Below are 19,258 nucleotides of genomic sequence, written 5' to 3'. Positions count from 1 at the left end.
ACAAAAAATAGGCGCGTACGTCATGAAAGAAAACAACGTGAATTTAACAAATGTATATCTCTACACAAAACCAATGCTTGTCTGTTGGGGTCTTATGACTTAACAATGCTCAATTAAAATAATTATCATAATATTAGTGAAATAAATAACATAATTGCACACAGGTGAAAATAGTGATGTAGGTGTTTAAAATATTATCCAACTTAGCATAAGTTTTAGGTTATACAAGCCAAGTCAATAAACCGAAGGGTAAAAATACCGCGCGAGTTGGCCGTGCGGTTAGGAGCGCGCAGCTGTGAGCTCGCATCCGGGAGATAGTGGGTTCAAACCCCACTGTCGGCAGCCCTGAAGATGGTTTTCCGTGGTCTCCCATTTTCACACCAGGCAAATGCTGGGGCTGCACCTTAATTAAGGCCACGGCCGCATCCTTCCCATTCCTAGGCCTTTCCTGTCCCATCGTCGCCATAAGACCTATCTGTGACGGTGCGATGTAAAGCAAATAGCAAAGAGGTATAAGTCACAGTACCCAAAAACATTCCTGTATTGAACGATTAAAATGTCACCAAGACACTTTTCTTGCATGATATGCTCAGCTTCTTAAAAGCCAAATGTAATTAATGTCATATGCTTTACGCCCGCTAACTACTACTACGGTTTTCGGAGACGCCGATGTGCAGGAATTTAGTCCTGCAGGAGTTCTTTTACGTGCCAGTAAATCTACCGACACGAGGCTAACATATTTGAGCACCTTCAACTACCACCGGACTGAACCAGGATCGAACCTGCCAATTTGGGGTCAGAAGGCCAGCACCTCAACCGTCTGAACCACTCAGCCCGACTTGTGAAAACTAGATGAACTTATATTTATCTTTATCTTGTTTACCTTTTTCCCTCCACCAAGATATTTAATGTTTCTCTTTCATGGGCCCCGGAAGTGGGTAAGCCAGTTGCCCCAACCATAAATATATATTTTTTCGGGAATGATAGATTATAGACCTACAGTACTATGATCTTTCTTTCTTTCTTAATCAGTTTATCCTTCAGGTTTGGTTTTTCCCTTGTATTCAGCGAGGGATTTCACCTCTATCGCTTCAAGGGCAGTGTCCTGGACCGTGAGACTTTGGGTATGATGATACAACTGGTGAGGAGGGCCATTACCTCGCCCAGGTGGCCTCACCTGCTATGCTCAACAGGAGCCTTGCTGGAGGATGGGAAGATCGGAAGAGACAGACAAGAAAGAGGGAAAGAAACGGCCGTTGCCTTAGGTGCCTGGAGGAGAAGTGGGAAAATACGAGAAACCACTTTGAGGATGGCTGAGGTGGGATTCGAAACCCCTCCACTCAGTTGACCTCCTGAGGCTGAGTAGACCCCGTTCCAGCCCTCGTACTATTTGTTTTCAACTTTCATGGCAGAGCTGGGAATCGAAACCAGTCCTCCGGGGGTGGCAGCTAATCACATTAACCACTACACAACAGAGACGGACTAGTACTATAATGCTACCTATATGTTTATGTTAGTGCTGAAATCCGATTTCTTACTCTACTAATGCTGAAAGCCCGAAAATGTAATGTTATTCTTTAATATGGGAATCAGTCTAGAAGGAAAAGTTGAAAGTGATGTGATTTCTATCCAGGTTCGTTGTTATCCTAACACTATGAGTTACAGTACATTGCACGCATATAAAAGATGCCACTTACAAACTTGCTTTTTATCTGCGAATTTCTGCGGCCACAAAAGTCACTATTTTTCAAGAATGAAGACATCTACACATGGTAGATTGACTGTGCTGTTTTGAACGTTTATTCTGTCATTTTGAAGTTATTCGCGATCACGAATAATAAACAATCGGCTTTTAGTAACGGCTGATGCACAATGCCTGGTAGAGCTGCATGCAGTACTGGATCGTGACGTCACAGCGCGCTGCTTACGTCAGAGGGCGTTTCACTCGCCTTGCGGAAAGGCACTTTTGAACATTTTTTTAATGGTAGAAAACAAGGCAACTTACCACATTGTAATACGTTTACGGACTATTTCATTGGTGTACTTTTCAAAAAAAATATTTTTGAAAATTATGCATGTTCCCTACTAGAAATGCCGGTGCAGTCAGCACATTTAATAATAATAATAATAATAATAATAATAATAATAATAATAATAATAATGAGCACTCAAGGAGTATAAATTTTAAACGAATTTCATACTTTCCTGCATTCAGTCAGTGCTTTCTGTCTGTTTTTATATTTCACGAGCTAGTGACTATCGCACACGTCATTACATAGTAAACAAACAAAGTCATCAGATGGTTGTGGAATTTTGTCTATATGAATATTTTGCTGTGGAAGCCATTAATTTAAGCGATTAGAAAACTGAGAACACAATATAGGCCTCGCCATTCCCCAACAACACAGAATATTCAATAGTAAGCAGATCAAAACATCAAAAATTTGATCAATCAATCAATCGATCATAGTCGTTGCCGCTTGCTATAGGCTATCCATATACAGTAGCTATTGATGCTAATGGTTACTTCATATTCAAGATCAAACTTATTTTTAGCATGTTTATTATGTTTTCTTTACAATTTATTCCTGTCATAAAAGATGCTCTAGATTAATGTTATAAAAACTGAAAAATGTGCTTCTATTACACGGATAAATACGGTAAGTCCATTTTATCTGGCAGAAGAACAAATTTCCAGAATTTTTTTTTCTGGATTCCTTGACATTTCCTGGTTTTCCCATTATTTATCGAATTCCCTGACATATCGCGGTTTCCCTGGTTTTCCATATGGGTGGACACCCTGTACATACTCACCAAGTGGAATTCTTCAAAATGGATTGGCAATACTGCTAACACTCAATCACTGCCTGCTGGTTCTCTCCTTCACCAGCAGGCAATGTTGGCAGTACTGTGAAATACAGCAGGTCATCAGTAGCTCTTCTGCTTTAGTACGAGCTTGTTCGTAACATGTTTTTTAAACATATGAAAGTGGATAGTGAAAATCATAGTTTCAAGACAGAATGGGATTTCAACTATCTGTTTATTCTTATTTTAGATAGAAAACTAGGGCCTAAATATCTTCAATCATATGGGTAAGCAGTGTGAGACAGTTATATAGTGTCAGTTCGGTATAAGATAAATAAAAACAAAATAGGAGAATTTTATTTTTAATAGCAGAAAGAATTGAAAGACAATATAATATCTCAGGAAAGTATTGCGTTCCAACTTGTACTTTGACCATGTTCTTATAAGAGAACTACTAACTTTTGAAGGCAGTATGTTCAGTGGGTCCAATACAAGCTTTCCAGAGCTCAATGAAAGAATGATGCAATGGTTGCAATATATGTGTGGTTTAATAAAAAATAAAAACAAACAAACAAACAACATATCTGTATCAAGTGATATTTCTTGGAAGCAAGCTGGGTTAGACAGTTTCCAAGTTAGTTGTAGGGCGAGCAGAGAGAAATTTGAAATGGCACCGAGGCTAAAATAGTTTGTGATTAGCATTAATATCATGTTCATCCTTCTTTACAACAAAACTACAAGCCAGGAGACATTTCAATGAGGATATAACAGGACTTTTCTCTGGTACTTGCAATGTAAATTCTCACTTATAAAGGCAAGAAGTGCCAAGGTACGGTACAGGAGAAGTACAATAACAGTAGCAGCATACATATAGAGCAGTGAAAATTCTGAATCATGTTTGGGGTATCTGCTAAACCATACTTTTGTGTGCTAAATCGTTCTCTGTTTGATATGAAAGGAACAAACAGCCTTTGAAGACAAGTTCCATTGTAAGATATTTAAAAAATCAATACCAAATTCAGTAAGGATGATAGAAAAGTGGTATTAATCGTGAGTCCTTGTTCATGAATTTAAGCAACTTTTCAACTTGCCACACAACAAATGCAACCCATGTACAACAGTGTATTTTTGTGTCAATGTTTAAACTGTGATTATAGGCACCAGACCTCCAGTTTTACATGGAAACACGAGCACGGGAATGTGAATTCACATCTCCATTCCCAAAATCCCACATGCATTGGCCATAATTTAAATTGTGGCTACCATGAAGAGAAGACAATGCCACTTGGCTAGGATCGATGTTTAATAAGATATTAATATAATCGGCTATCTCTTGCCTGCTTAAATTACTGTATTTAAATAGATTGTTCTTTACAAGATTTATCGTTTTTAATACTAGAATATTCAGAAACATATTTTTGACATCAAATGAATACATGTTTTGGTTTGTTTGCATGTTTAAATTTTTAAACATTTAAGCAGGCAAGAGGTAGCTGATTTTATTAATATCTTGGAGTTCGTCACCGTTAATAATGACTTTACCTTTAATGGCCAGATGTATAAACAGGAAGGTCTTCCTATGGGGCCCCCAGCTTCCGGAATTATGGCAGAAATTTATACGGATTTTCTTGAAAATAATAAAATCAACAACATTAAAGGAATAATATGCTGGTTGAGATACGCAGATGATACATTTACAGTAATCGATCACAGCATTACTAATGGAGAGGAGGTATTAGAACAATTAAACAATATGGATTCATAGATTAAATTTTCTTTCGAAAGTGAAAATAATAAAGCGTTGAATTTTCTTGACATTACAATTATTAATGACCCTAATAAACTTAGGTATAAAATATTCAGGAAACCCCCTCAAACGGTGAACGTAATTAGACAAAATTCCATACACCCTGCAGCACATAAGAGGGCCTCCTTTTATAGTATGATTTACAGAGCTTATAATATACCCAGGTCAGAAGTAGATTGTAAAAATGAATTGGATACTATTTATTTTACAGCTACAAGCAAAAGGTTTAACAGGCAATTTGTGGACAAAATTATTAGCAAAATCAAGAAATAATTTTCCAAATTAACCACGGATACTAAAAAGAAAGACGATAGTTACGCCCTTTTCACCTACAGTCACAGTAAAATATACAAAATCACAAATGTTTTCAAGAAACTTAATATGAAAGTTTCTTTCAAGACAACCAACAATAACACTGATCTTTTCTATAATCAGTACACTATCAATAACTGCAATAGCAAATTTCAGAAATCAGGTGTTTACAAATTAAAGTGCCAGCAGTGTTCCGCCAGTTACATTGGACAGACAGGCCGCAATTTTAACATAAGGTATAATTAGGGTTGCCATAATTGTCTGTCACAAAACTGGGACAAATACATATTTGCAAATAAGTTCAAATTTGGCATACTTTTAATGTGAAACTCTTTACAATATATTACAAGTTATGTTTTATTATGGCAGTTGTACTTTTGTGATGACTGTACAGAGTCAATGTATTTCAACATTTTGACACTGGTGAATAATGTATAGAATTCAGAACAACTTACATAGCATTACACTTTTGACATACAGCTTTTAAAGAACAGTACCCACTTCTTGCTAGCTAAGAAACCACTGAATTCTTCATTTATTTTCTTTCATAAAGGACTTTAATTTCATGACCTGATCAAACAAAATGCTCTCATTCAATTTACAGTTACTATGCTCATGCAGCCATTTGAAAGAATATTCTACCCGATCCCATGTAATTGTCATATGTAGAAGCAACCAATCAAAATGTTGCAATTGTGGCAGAAACTCACTCCATTTCAACAGATATTCAATAGTTGTTTCATAAAATGACATACATTCATCTTGTAACGTCTGACATTGTGCTTTTGGTAGGTCAGGTAGGAAATCCTTCACTTTTGAACTAACAAAACCTGCATTCTGTCTTTCTGTTAAAGTGTCAATTACTTCCTGTAGTACCATCCCAACCTCATATATTGAAATCTCTTTCATTTCAATCCTGGCAACGGGCTGAAACAGATTCATCTGTGCCATGAGAAACCAGAAATAAGCCTCACCAACTTTGTTTGAGAAAAAAAGACTTCAGGAGAACAGGACATTAGTCTTGTGACATGAAAAAGATTTCAATGGCTGAAACATACGTAAAAATCTTTCAATTGCCAGAAATAAACTTAACCATCTTGTTTTTACATGTCATTGGAGGTCTTGATAAGTAACATTAAGAAATTCACAAAACTCTCTAACAGTTACAATTAGGTTACTTTCAACATTTATCAAGTATAGAATATCTATTTCTCTTCTAAATATAAATGTAAAAGTATACTTTGTCGCAGGGCAGCCTCTGCATTAGAGGAAGTATTTCATAAAATAAAAATAGAAAAGTAATTGTACACTTTCACTATTAAACTCTCAACATCTACAGGGAGTCAGCACCAATTTGTAGGGCATTATGTAAAATATGGGCTAGACACCCAACCCCTACAACTGGACTACTTAATTTGGACTTCAATTTTGTGAAAACATTGTTTTCACCTTTCCTAGCGAGACCCCCAAAATTTGTACTTGTATTATTGCCCCCATATGCACTAATTTTCTCACTGATGTTATTGTGTCCTATAACATTATGAATTAATTCAGAAATTGTGTCAGAATTTTCATTGCTATACTCAACAAGATCTAACAGTTTCTACTGGATACCTTCCTCTTTGTCAAAATATTGCACAATTACAGGAAAAACCTTATGATGCTTATGACTGCTAGCATCTGTACTAATGCTAACAAAATCACACTTGGAAATATTTTCTTTCACTTCCGCTTGTATTAAAGGCGAAATTACATTATTTACTACTGCTTTCGTTTTTTTCTTTGCACTGGAAAATGTTTTTGCAATTTTCGAATCGTTGAAAATAGTTGGGAATAACTTGCTCGTACACGTGGTGGAGTTGTATGAGAGATGGTGCCGTACTGAATGAAAAGCAAACGTTGCCTCTGCAGCAGCTACTTTTCTTTCTTCTGACTTATTGTTACTGAAATAATTCGTCAGTTGCTTACTGGAGGACGCACAACTTACGGAATTCCTGTGCTTCGCTGTACCTACGCGATCCTTGATGTCACTTTTCCCCCAATGTGCAATTGAAAAATAGCAACTGTAAAGAAAAAATATTTTTTTTAAATTACCAAGTCAGACTTCAGGTAAACGGTAAACAAAATTCTTTCACCAATCATTTGTTCTATTTCTTATATAAAAAATAAAAGAAACTTACTTGCATAGTTTATATTCCGCCTCATATTCACTTCTACCTCGTTTTATTGAAGGAAAATCTTTGGTGTATTCATCTTTAAATTTCGTTTTCTGTTTCGATGCCATGCTTAAAAATGTTAAATATTCACTGTCAGAATATCACACATAATTTAATCGATTCCTACAGATTCTTCTTCTTCTTCGAACATAGAACAAGATTCTTTCCAATTTCTAATTGAAAACAAACTGCAACAGCGGAAGTACGTAGAAAGAAGCGATAATTCGATAGTTTACTTTGACTACTTCATGGATAAGATCGATAAGGTAAAAATTAATGCATACTTCTTGAGTCTCAACCATTCAATTTATTTGAAGTTTTAAGAGATTGGGTGTGTGTTTAAATGTATTCCCTATAGAAGTAAAGGGATTACTTTTAATAAATCCGGGACATTTAGTCAGCCGGATGGGGCATTATTTATACCACTCTAATCCGGAACAATCCCAATTTTCTGGGACGTATGGCAACCCTAGGTATAATGAACATGTTAATGCGGCAAAATACGCCAGATCCTCGGCATTCGGTTCTCATGTCGTCGATACCAATCATACATTCACGGACATAAAACAAGACCTCCAAATTCTCCATTTAATTAAGAAAGGAAATCTACTGAATATTTTGGAAAACATTTTTATAAATATTGATCAAAAATGCAACCCGATTTATAAACTGAAATCAGAGGAAATCAATATACTTTTCGAGGAGATAATCAGTATATTCTTTACACAAAGGCGCGTGAGTAAAACTCCCCTCCTAGTCGGTCCTCAACGACCTTTGAGGATGTCGCTCAGTTAGCTTTAACACTTAAGGTGGAGCAGTCGACGCAGACGGGCAAGGAGGCGAGTGACCAGATGGGCACTCAGTTTACATTTCAATGGAAATATTTCTTTAGTTCATTCATATTATGTCTTTATTAGGCCCATATTGTCAACACACAATCAAGTTCAACTTGCATCATCAGCATAACTCCACCTTCTTCATCTAATCAAGGAATCTATTTTAATGTGGCATTATCATCACACTATTTCATGTACTACATGCATATAATTTTATTCGTATAGCCACTCATGCTATTTTATACTTGGACAATTCTATGCATATAACAATTTAATCTGTGTTTTAACTGGACTTCATGCTTCATATTATGTTCATGCTGCACAATTTTATCATTCAAGATTGACAAGACGCCAACACGCCGCGTCACAAGATTTAAAGACTTTTTATTTAATTATTTCAACGTGTCCTCACCTTATTTTCAATGTTTGTATGTGTGACTGAAGATGTCCCATAGGAGGACGAAACATGCATAACGAATACAGTCTAATGTAGTCTTTTCAATAAAGACAATTACAGTATTGTAAAGGTGGAATTATAAATTTCAAATTTTCACAAGTTGATACTTTGACAATACGGGCTCCAATGAGAAATTTATAACGTGCAATCCAATAATGATTTCAACTATCCAAATTTGATTGCGCTTGATTTCAATAATCAGAGGGTACTGTGTAAAAAATATACAATATACCTTCCAGTGTGGAGAAAAGAATGATACTTACATGTACGGAAGATTACCAACAAATACTGTAAGTGATGTTTCTAAATCTGCCCGCTGCTGTTCTGTACTTTTTGGTCGTTTCCTTCTCTTTGGTGAGTCTCGTTCAAGTTCCTCAGAGTCTGCCACTCTTTTGAAAGAGCCAGTTTCATCAATTACTCTCTCCTTCCATGGCTCCACCTTTATCGGCTGACCGCCAAGCATTGATCCATCCATTTTCAAAACATTCTATTAAAATAAAATTAAATGAATTAGACTTGCAAAACCAACATTCCCAGAAAATTCCTTTCAACTATACATGAAATTCTGCTCATAAACTATCAATACTCAAAATGGAAATCATGAAGCTGATTCTATAAAGCTGTAAATCAGTATGAGGGGTAAGGCGGTGGTGGTGATTTTGTTTTAAGAGGAAGTACAACTAGGCAACCATAATGCTAATTAGAAAGAAAAAAATGGAGGGGACCCGACACTTCAAAAAATGAAGGTATCGGCCAAAGAAAGACAAGGGCCATGAAGGACGTGAAAATGAAAGACTCCCTAAACCTCGGGAACCTAATACCATCGGGGTCGGAAAAGAACAAGAGTTCATCAAGGAGGGACGGATAGGATAGATTAAAGTGAGGAGCCTGGAACAAGTAAGTGGAAGCAATGCCTGGACTCGCCTATGGACCCCGTGGTTGCCAACCCACGCTCCAAAGTTCAGAGTCCCTTTAAATCGCCTCTTACGACAGGCAGGGGATACCGTGGGTGTTATTCTACTGCCCCCCCACACACAGGGGTTTGCAGGGTAACGATTTAGCATGATGAGACAATAAAACCCAGAGTTCACATTTGGACATAGCTACTATAAAGTATGACAAATTTAAGCTGGAATACATCGTTGAATTCTTTGAGTCTTGGAGCCGTTGCATCTCATGCTTGCTGCACCACAATGGCCAGTTGCTCCTCAGCAGTTTGACATCACTAAGGAGATTTCTGCAATAGTCTACTCAATAAGGTACGAGTTGGAGGATCTAGCGTGCCATTGTAGGAGAGCTTCCCTGAAGATATATGCAAAGTCCTAGCACAATTACTGAATTAATTGCTTTGTTAACACACATATTGCCCCCAACAATCACCAATTATGATTTTGTATTAAAGCCGATCACTCTCCAGATTATACATTTTTTCTGTTAGTGGTTTAATGTCGCACTAACACACAAAGGATTTTTGGAGACACAAGAAAGGGAAAGGGCTAGGATTAGAAAAGTAGTGGTAGTGTCCGTAATTAAGGTACAGACCCAGCATTTGCTGTTGGTGATTCACCAGACCATACAGGCTGTGCGATGGCCTTGAATGCCTCTCAACAATTAGACTGTCTAGTCCTCCCTTCCAGTACACTGTTAAATATGATTATGACCAAGATAAAAGTGCAATTCACCATACAGTCAATGTGCATTTGACAATATTCAAAGTGAATATAAGTGCAAGTTAATTAAATAAATAAATAAATAAATAAATAAATAAATAAATAAATAAATAAATAAATAAATAAATAAACAAACAAATAAACAAATACATAGAGGAATTTTGAAATGAATTACAAAATAAATAAAAAAGTATACGTGAATAACCCCGCATATTTTTTGTAAAAAAATTTAGGCACGAAATCGGGGTGTGGGTTTTATTTACATCAAAGTTGGCAAGTTTTTGATGCTGGATGTACAGTTAGACTTTGCATAACCTGCAGATGGAAGAAAACTGCCCCCATATGTCATATTTAAACAGAAATTCAGAATTTCAATTTAAAACTGCATTTACATTCTTAAAAAATAGTATTTTACAGAGTAATTTTAATTCAAAATTTCTCCGTGTCACGACAGAATGCGTCTTCGGGAAAGTGCAGGGGTAGCATTCCGCACTTTCTGTCACTTCGGTGTGTCGACAGTGTGTTTTATAGTTGCTAAGTTGGAGTGAAATCGTAATTCTTTTGTTCTCAGCGTTATAAGGAACGCCACAATATCAAGTAACAGGCAGAGTGCAGAGAAGCAGAATTTGCGAACAATGGCGATGCCGACAACTAGCGAAAAAGCATGGCTCATAATTATACTCAATTCGTACGCACCGAACAATACTGTCATTGCCAATGAAACTGCATTGTTTTCTTATGCCTAGCCAAAACGGACATTTTTAAAGGAGATGGGTTCACTGTACTGTACTGCAACGCAGACGGAACCAAAAGACTTCATCCCATCGTCACAGGAAAGCTCAATAAGCCACGATGTTTTAAGGGTGTCTCGTACTTTCCATGCAAGTACAAGGCATCTAAAAATGCAAACAGTACAGTAATCCCAAAAATAAAGCACTTGCACAGGGGAGCCAGCATAATTTGTCCTCGTCTTTGAATCATGTTTCTTTTCTACTTTGGCTATGTGAGGTTATGTTTGAAACTGAGTTAACCAAGTGAATATTTTAATACTGTAAATGCACCTTGTTGGATACATTTTGGAAAATTCTTTATCATGGCATTTGAAAGGTTTAAACTGTGAATCAATGTTAGTTGCATGCAGTAATGGGTCTTTAATATTTTGTGATGCAGCAAGGGTTGGCATTTCTAAAGCATGAGTTGGCAGTTAATACGAAATAACGTAATTTGAAGTCCGATTTTTGCACCACAAAGAGTTTGAATTAATGAATTTTTACTGTATTGCAAAACTAATATCAGTGTTCGCCGGTGTGTCTGTTTCAAGAGTTTACATTTCACGAAAAGAATTATCCACCACCGGTTGTGTTATATCCGAGTAAATAGATATCACACGTGAAAACTGTTTTAGACATGGAGTGTGACGAATCTGTAATTTAGGAGAGGATTCTAGGGATGGCAAGAGGCAACAAATGTTCCGATCTACAGTGAATCGAGCCCATTGCAAGTTCAGGTTAACGAAATACCGAGGCCTACCTGTTAATTTTCGTGGCAAATATATTTTATAGCAGTGATAATGTATTTTTATCATCTCAAATATGTTCGCAGAAAGCAGGTATATCGGTAAATTTACACATTCATATTTGCGTAAAGACCACGTGGACCTCGCAGAGTGATATGAAATGTTTGTTTATGCCTACCGCTACTTTACTCCTTCGATGGAAAGATTTTAGTTCATTTAATTCTTTTCAAAATGATCCTAAAATTAGGGTGCAGGGATTATTCGTGTAAATACGGTATTAAGCTAAAAAGGTCACTAATGAATCAAAAGGGAATGAGAGATTCCTGAGTAAAAGAACACTTGAAATTTACATACCCTTTATTAATCCACACTTACACATAAAACGAATGAATAGATTAGCAGTAGTCACATCATCGACTAGTATGAGTTCGAGTGTTTCCTGCAGCCGAGGTTCCGTCTTAGGCCAGAGAGATTGGCGCACTCTGTGAGGATGTGGGCCACGATGAAATGAGGATTTGGGCCACGGTGTAAGTTGCCACCACAAAAACACACTGAAGGGTCTTCCCTCATTAGGAGATAAGAGTGTGTAGATCTTCCATGACTTATCCTCAGCCTACGCAAAACTACAAAACTACAGCCTCTCCCCATGAAGGTCTGAAAGAGGACCGCCACACAGTAATTATCTTCTTAATTGCTCTCAACTCGTTGGGAGTTCGAATAGCTAGCCACTCAGATTCCCAGAATGCCAAGATAGTTTGACGTAGCTGAGAACAATTACCTCTAGCAAGCACATTCGCAGGTCTAGGAGCTAAAAATACCACTTCCTTTGCAGTTTCTGGCTTAAAAGCCACGCAAATGTGACTCTGGTGCCAATATCATACAACCTGGCTAGAAGGTCATGAATCTGCTGCACCAGTGGGAGTTGCAGCAAACATGTGTCAATAGATAGCAGAGAACTAATGAGTCGCATCACATGAGAAAGTGGTTTCTTTCGTCACCCAGTGCAAACTGCAGAGCTTCTAAGATGACGAAAAGCTTCGCACTACAGACACTAGGAAGCGAGATCTTCATGCTTCCATTATCGGTGACAAAAGAGCTACCAAGATTTTCTCTGACCTTAGAACAATCCGTGAAGACATATCTCGGGGCCGGATACTGGCAAACAAAGTCCTGGAAATACCTCTGATGAACAAAGGCATCTGTGTTCAACTTGAGTCTACGGATTAGATCTAGCAGTATATTTGGTTGTGGAACTAACCACGGAGGTACCTCGCTACAAGTCCGCACAAGGACACATTTGATAGCCACATCTAACACACAACACAACCTATCAATTCGAAAGCAGCTCATGACCATGCTCAATACGGAATTGCTACTTACATTAGAAATAACATTTGCAACTACAGTACCCTACCAGTAAGCGATCATCCAACCTATTTCTCCACCTCAGTACAAATAGAAGACATCATGGTAACGAATATTTACAAGCCACCCAATGAAATATGGCCTGATCCCATTCCCATAATACCCTCTCATAATAACATCATCCTTGGAGATTTCAACAGCCACCATACATCTTGGGGCTATAAGCGAGATGATGAAAATGGAACTAAGGTCTCAGAATGGGCAGAAGTAAACAACCTTGCACTGATATATGACCCCAAAGATAAGGGAACGTTTCACTCTGGCCGTTGGAAATGTGACTACACACCAGACCTTTGTTTTGTCTCGCACAGTTTTATGTTACCATCTTGCCGTGTTAGGAGACAAGTGCTCAATAACTTCCCGCACAGCCAGCACAGACCCATAATCTACCAAATAGGAATTCAGATCCCAGTTATACAATCTACACCCAGACCTCGCTGGAACTTTCAGAAAGCAGACTGGGTTGCTTATGCCAAGTCTACTGATGCCAACATCAGATGGATTAAACCTGTCCCAGAGAACTACATGAGGTTTGTTGGCTTAATAAAATCAGCAGCAAAAACCTATATTCCTAGAGGATTCCGTAAAGACTATATACCGGGATGGAGTGAAGAGTCCAGCAGACTGTGTAAGGAATTCGAAGAAAATAGCAGTCACGAGAAAGCAACAGATCTACTACAATCACTTGATCTTGCTAGAAAAGAGAAGTGGGTGAAGACTGTAAAAGATATGAATTTCACCCATTCCAGCAGAAAAGTATGGTCACTTATTCGGAAATTAGATTCCACATCCATACCACCAAAGCAACATTCCCCAATCAAGGTAGAAGCAATAGCAAATCACCTCGTTTCCACCTCTAAAACAACAAGGAATAAACTGACCACGAAATGGGTTAAAACTGAGCTTAAACAGGCAAAACGAGAAACACAACCGAACGCAACCTATTCACAACCTTTCACATCACAAGAGGTCGATGAGGGATTAAAATCACTCCGAAATGGCAAAGCTGCAGGACTAGATGGAATCTACCCAGAACTACTAAAAAACTGTGGTCCAGCTACAAGAAGATGGCTTGCTGCATTCTTCAGCTCCATACTTCAGTCAGGAAGACTTCCCCCAATCTTCAAGAAGTCAAAAATTATTGCCCTTCTGAAACCAGGAAAGGATCCAACTCTCCCACAAAGCTATCGACCTATAGCTCTACTCTGCGTCACCTACAAGTTATTAGAAAGACTGATACTAAACCGAATAGCACCAGCCATCGAAGCATTCCTTCCAGTTGAACAAGCAGGATTTCGACCCAGCCGTGACTGCAGTGACCAAGTACTGTCCTTGACCACATATCTGGAGGTTGGTTTTGAGAAGAAATTGAAAAGCGTCTCTGTCTTCTTAGATCTTACAGCTGCATATGACACAGTCTGGAGGGAAGGTCTTATGCTTAAACTGATTAAAGCTGTTCCTTGCTTAAAAATTACTACACTAATTGACAGAATGTTAAGCAACCGACTATTTCAAGTTCACTCAGAACACAACAGAAGCAAATTCCACAAAGTCAACAATGGTCTGCCTCAAGGGTCGGTTCTATCTCCTACTCTCTTCAACTTATACATCCACGACCTGCCTGAAACAGTGTCCCGAAAGTTCATATATGCGGACGATATTTGCCTTACAATTCAACGACCCAATTTCGCAGAAGCTGAAATAGTTCTTAATCGAGACCTTGAACTGTTGGATGACTACTTTCAAAGATGGTACCTTCATCCCAATCCACAGAAAACAGTGACATCTACATTCCATCTGAACAACGCAGAAGCAAACCACCATCCAAGGGTATTCTTCAAGGGCCATGAACTACAATATTGTGCCAATCCCAGTTACTTAGGAGTAACATTGGACAGGTCTCTTACGTACAAAAATCATCTGCAGAAAACTGCCAACAAACTAAAAAGTCGTAATAACATTCTCCAACGATTGGCTGGAACTTCCTGGGGAGCAGATGGAAACACATTAAGGACAACATCTCTGGCCTTAGTCTATTCTGCAGCAGAATACTGCTCTGGTGTCTGGCTTAACAGTGCTCACACACAGCTAGTAGATTCACAACTTCGTCAAACCATGCGAATCATAACTGGTACACTTCGTGCTACACCGACCCAATGGTTACCGGTTCTCAGCAATATACTACCTCCACATATCAGGAGACAGAAGGCCCTTTTTCAGCTATGGACCAGAATGCTAAAGAATGAACGTCTACCTGTTCATGAGGATATCAGACAGAAATGCACACGCCTGAAGTCTCGCCAGCCTGCTTGGAAGACAGCCGTGAAGATAACATCTAGTGAATTCAACCCCACCTCTAAATGGTTAACAGAGTGGTCTTTATCCCCAGCTCGGGCAATAGTGGATATTGATAACCCATCCACAAAGCTGGCAGGCTTTGATCTGCCACGTTGCACCTGGAGTAGACTAAACCGCATGAGATGTGGAGTAGGTAGAACAGCATCTACTTTACACACCTGGGGCTGGTCAGTTTCTCCATACTGTGATTGTGGGGAGGTTCGACAAACAATGAAACATGTAGTGCAGGAATGTCCACTCCGTGCTTTCACTGGCACCATGGAAGACCTCAACACAGCAACACCCGAAGCAGTGAAGTGGGTGGCGGGTTTGGACATTCACATTTAGTGACATGTACATCACTCGCACTCAGTGTGTATATATGAACTGTCAGAGTTGATAGGGGGATAGCGATGTAATATATTGTGTTTTCTTCTTGTATTTTCAAACTTTGTAAATTGTTTTCTTTGACTGTATAGATATGATAATTTGTATTTACTTTGTACTCATCTTTCACTGGTTGTGTAAATAGTTTATAGGTTGTCATTATTCATCATACGCCAAATAAAAATAAAATCAATTCGAAACCCAACCCGTCGTGTGGCAATCGGCAGGTCTTGGTACTCTTGTGGTACTGGGTACTAAAGAGACATTGATAGCTTGGATGTAGCAGCATTTCACAAATATTGGCAGCGTACTTGAGGAATAACTACTGCCTCCTTTTTCATAAAGGTGGAACTCCCGCTTCAGCGAGTTGGCTGGGAAAGGGGCTAATACAGAAAGCTCCCGTTGCTAGCCCAACTCCACTATGGTGAACATTGTCTAAAAGGTTCAGCATAGATCATGATCCTTAACCATAAGCTACACTACCATAGCCTATTCGAGAGAGGACTGCTGCCGTATAGAAAATGTAAAGAGCACTGAACGGACAGCCCCCCCCCCCCAAAGTGCTGCATGCAACCTTCAGCTGACGGATGGATGCGGGGCTGCCACGTTAGTGTCTTATCATAATGGTGACCCAGGAACCTGCAAGTATCTAACGTTGGTAAGACACTGTTACACAAACGGAGTTCTGGTTCAGGATGCACAAGCTGATGTCGACAGAAGTGTACAACTGAGATTTTCACCACTGAAACCTGACAACCATGTTGCAGGGCACATCTGTTGTCTCAGTTAATAGCTTGCTGTAGCTGTCTCTCAACAAATGCCATCTTTTCGAAGCTGTAATATGGAGCTGTATATACAGCAATATACAGCAATGGAACGACTGTGGGCTTAACAGCGGCAACCACGCCGTTGATGGTGATTGCGAACAGCGGGATACTCGGTACAGATCCCTGTGGTACTCCATTTTCTTGAACATAATATTAACACAATATGGACGGGAGATGAGTTAACTCATTTTTTTGAATACTGTATTCCACTTAACTCATTGGGCCCAAGCCACGGAACCGTTCCGTGCTTCGTCTCGGTGGACCAAACGCCGGACCACGGAACTGTTCCGTTGTCTCATTTTACTACGTAATTCAACTTTTCTTTAAGAGAGAGCAGAGTGATTTGCATTTGTGATTTGTGTAGGAACTCTTTCTTTGCAATGTTATATGCTCTTTGCTAATATATATCGACAGTGTGCTTAGTAATATTAGTTTGAAGTGGGCTATCTCTAGCTTTGAGATTCACTTGTAAACAAAGATGGCTGCCAGTATAGAACTGATATTTACCGATATATAACCCCTTTTAGAGAGTAATGATGATTAGGAATCTAATTCCTTCAGTGAAATTAGTAGTAATATTAGTACTAGTGTGAGCAACGCTCCTGAAGAACAAATAGATGTGGAAATCGAAGAGGAAGTGCAAAGAGAAGACTGTGTTACAGTTCAGCAAGCGGACTGAGTACGGTCCCGTGATGCTAATAAAATATACTATTTTACTGTAATCCTTGTTCCGCAGTTTCTGGTATGAAAGCCTTTGTTTTAATGTATATTTAAATCTTTAATGGTCTTGTAAGTAAGAAATTTCTCATGATATGAAGCGACACTATATTTCCTCCAAAATAATCCCAGCGCCAATGCAGTTTCAATCCAAGAAATATGCAGGGCTCAATGGGTTAAGCAACAATATAACAGCCCAACAACACTAAAGAGCTTACATATGAGAATAAATCATACCACAGTTCGACAACCCCTTTCAATAAACCAACACCCAAATACCCCAAAAAAAGAAGCACACTATCAACATTAAAATATTAGTCAACAGAAGAAGATACTAATGACTAGAGCCCGGAAGTTAGGCATTTTTGGTCAAAATAGGCAGGCAAAAAGGCATTTGAAATACTGAAAATAGGCAGTACTGTAATTAAAATAGGCACTTATTAGGAGTGAAAGCAAAGAGGAATCTCACTCATTATTAATGAAAATATGTATTTTAAATACTCATACATTTCTTTATTATCAATTTTTCACATAATTAGCGTACTTACTCTTACTTTCCTTGGTTACAAGCAACGACAAGGTGCTTTTTCAAAGTATCAACTGTCATAGACAGACGCTTGTCAGAAAGAATGTTTTTCATCATAGAAAAGGAACATTCTACTTCCACTGAAGTGACTGGCGCAAATTTGAAACAAGCTATTTTGGAAGGACACATGCCAGTTAAAACAGAATTTCCACCTTTCAGAACATCACGAATGTTCTTCATTTTTTCAATGTCCACATTAGCACTCAGAACACGTTTACACTGTTCACTAACACTGCTTCCTTTCTCTCCTGGTGCTTGCAGCAATTGATTTACTGCATCTTCAAAAATCGCCATAGATGATACCAGCGAATCATCTCTTTTCCCCAACTTCAAGGTTGCTTCCGGTATCACACTATAATGTGCTGTTATAAATGCCAGATCACTGCTGAGCTCTTCATGGTCAAACAATTTTTTTACCTCGCGAACTGAAGCAACTTCGTCTACTGATACGGCATGAAGTACTTCACATATCTTGTCCAAATTGTTGCTGTAATATATGACTGCTGAGATCCAGGTTGTCCATCTGGTGAGAACTGACTGTGGAGGTAAAGGGAGCTCTGGTGCCACGTCTTTGAAAACCCGGATTCGGTAGGGTGATTTTAGGACTATTTTCTTGGTATTCGAAACTAACTTATCCACGTGAGGATACAAAATTCTTATCTCTTCAGCAATTCTGTGCAGTCCATGGGCTAGACATGTGAGGTGCAGCATTTTAGGAAAGAGAACTTTCAAGGCTGTAGCTGCTTTTCTTTCATGTAAGGTGTCACATCTGTGACAAAAAGTAGGACATCATCCTGCCGTATTCCATCCGGCCAGAGTAACATTAATGAATTTGTGAAGAACTGTGCCACTGTGGAACCATATGCTCTCTCCATCTCTTCTGTCGTCAAAAGAAATACTGATGATAGGTCAGTTTGCTTTGCTTCCATAGTTCCAATGATGACGTTGGCCATGTAATGTCCCATTGCATCCGTAGTTTCATCAATGGAGATCCAGATCTTTTCTGCGACTCTGCTTCGAATCCTCTGCAGGGTCTCTTCAAAGGAGATATTCAAATACGTTTTTCTTAATGTGGATTCTGACGGAACTTCTTCTTTAGTGCACTTCTACAGAAACGTCCTGAGGGATTGATTTTCTAGTTTCCAGGACGGAATTCCGGAGTCCAAGAAAGCTTTACATAGATCCAGTTGATATTAAATGATCTTAGGGCCAACAATATTTAATCTAGACTTATGTTTCGTTGTTGTGAAATGTTGAGTTATCAAGTACTTTTTTTGTGATAAATAGTTTTTTCACAGATTTTCCAAAAGAGTATAGCTCTATCAGTAGAAAGTGTATCCAAACTGAATTCGCAAACATA

General features: G+C 38.5%; 1 protein-coding gene across 1 annotated transcript in view; it reads right to left on the bottom strand.

Moving 5' to 3' along the window:
* LOC136874792 (uncharacterized) overlaps positions 1 to 19,258 on the bottom strand; it is a 262,590-nt gene that overhangs the window by 133,268 nt on the left and 110,064 nt on the right. Inside the window, exon 6 of the mRNA XM_067148464.2 lies at positions 8,697 to 8,920. Within this exon, the coding sequence (XP_067004565.2) occupies positions 8,697 to 8,920 (224 nt within the window). The remainder of the gene's footprint in view (positions 1 to 8,696; positions 8,921 to 19,258) is intronic.

The sequence above is a fragment of the Anabrus simplex genome, chromosome 5 (assembly GCF_040414725.1).
Source record: "Anabrus simplex isolate iqAnaSimp1 chromosome 5, ASM4041472v1, whole genome shotgun sequence".
NCBI classification, from domain to species: Eukaryota; Metazoa; Arthropoda; class Insecta; order Orthoptera; family Tettigoniidae; genus Anabrus; species Anabrus simplex.
Note: the sequence above shows the minus strand (reverse complement) of the source record. Positions and strands in the feature narration are given on the sequence as shown.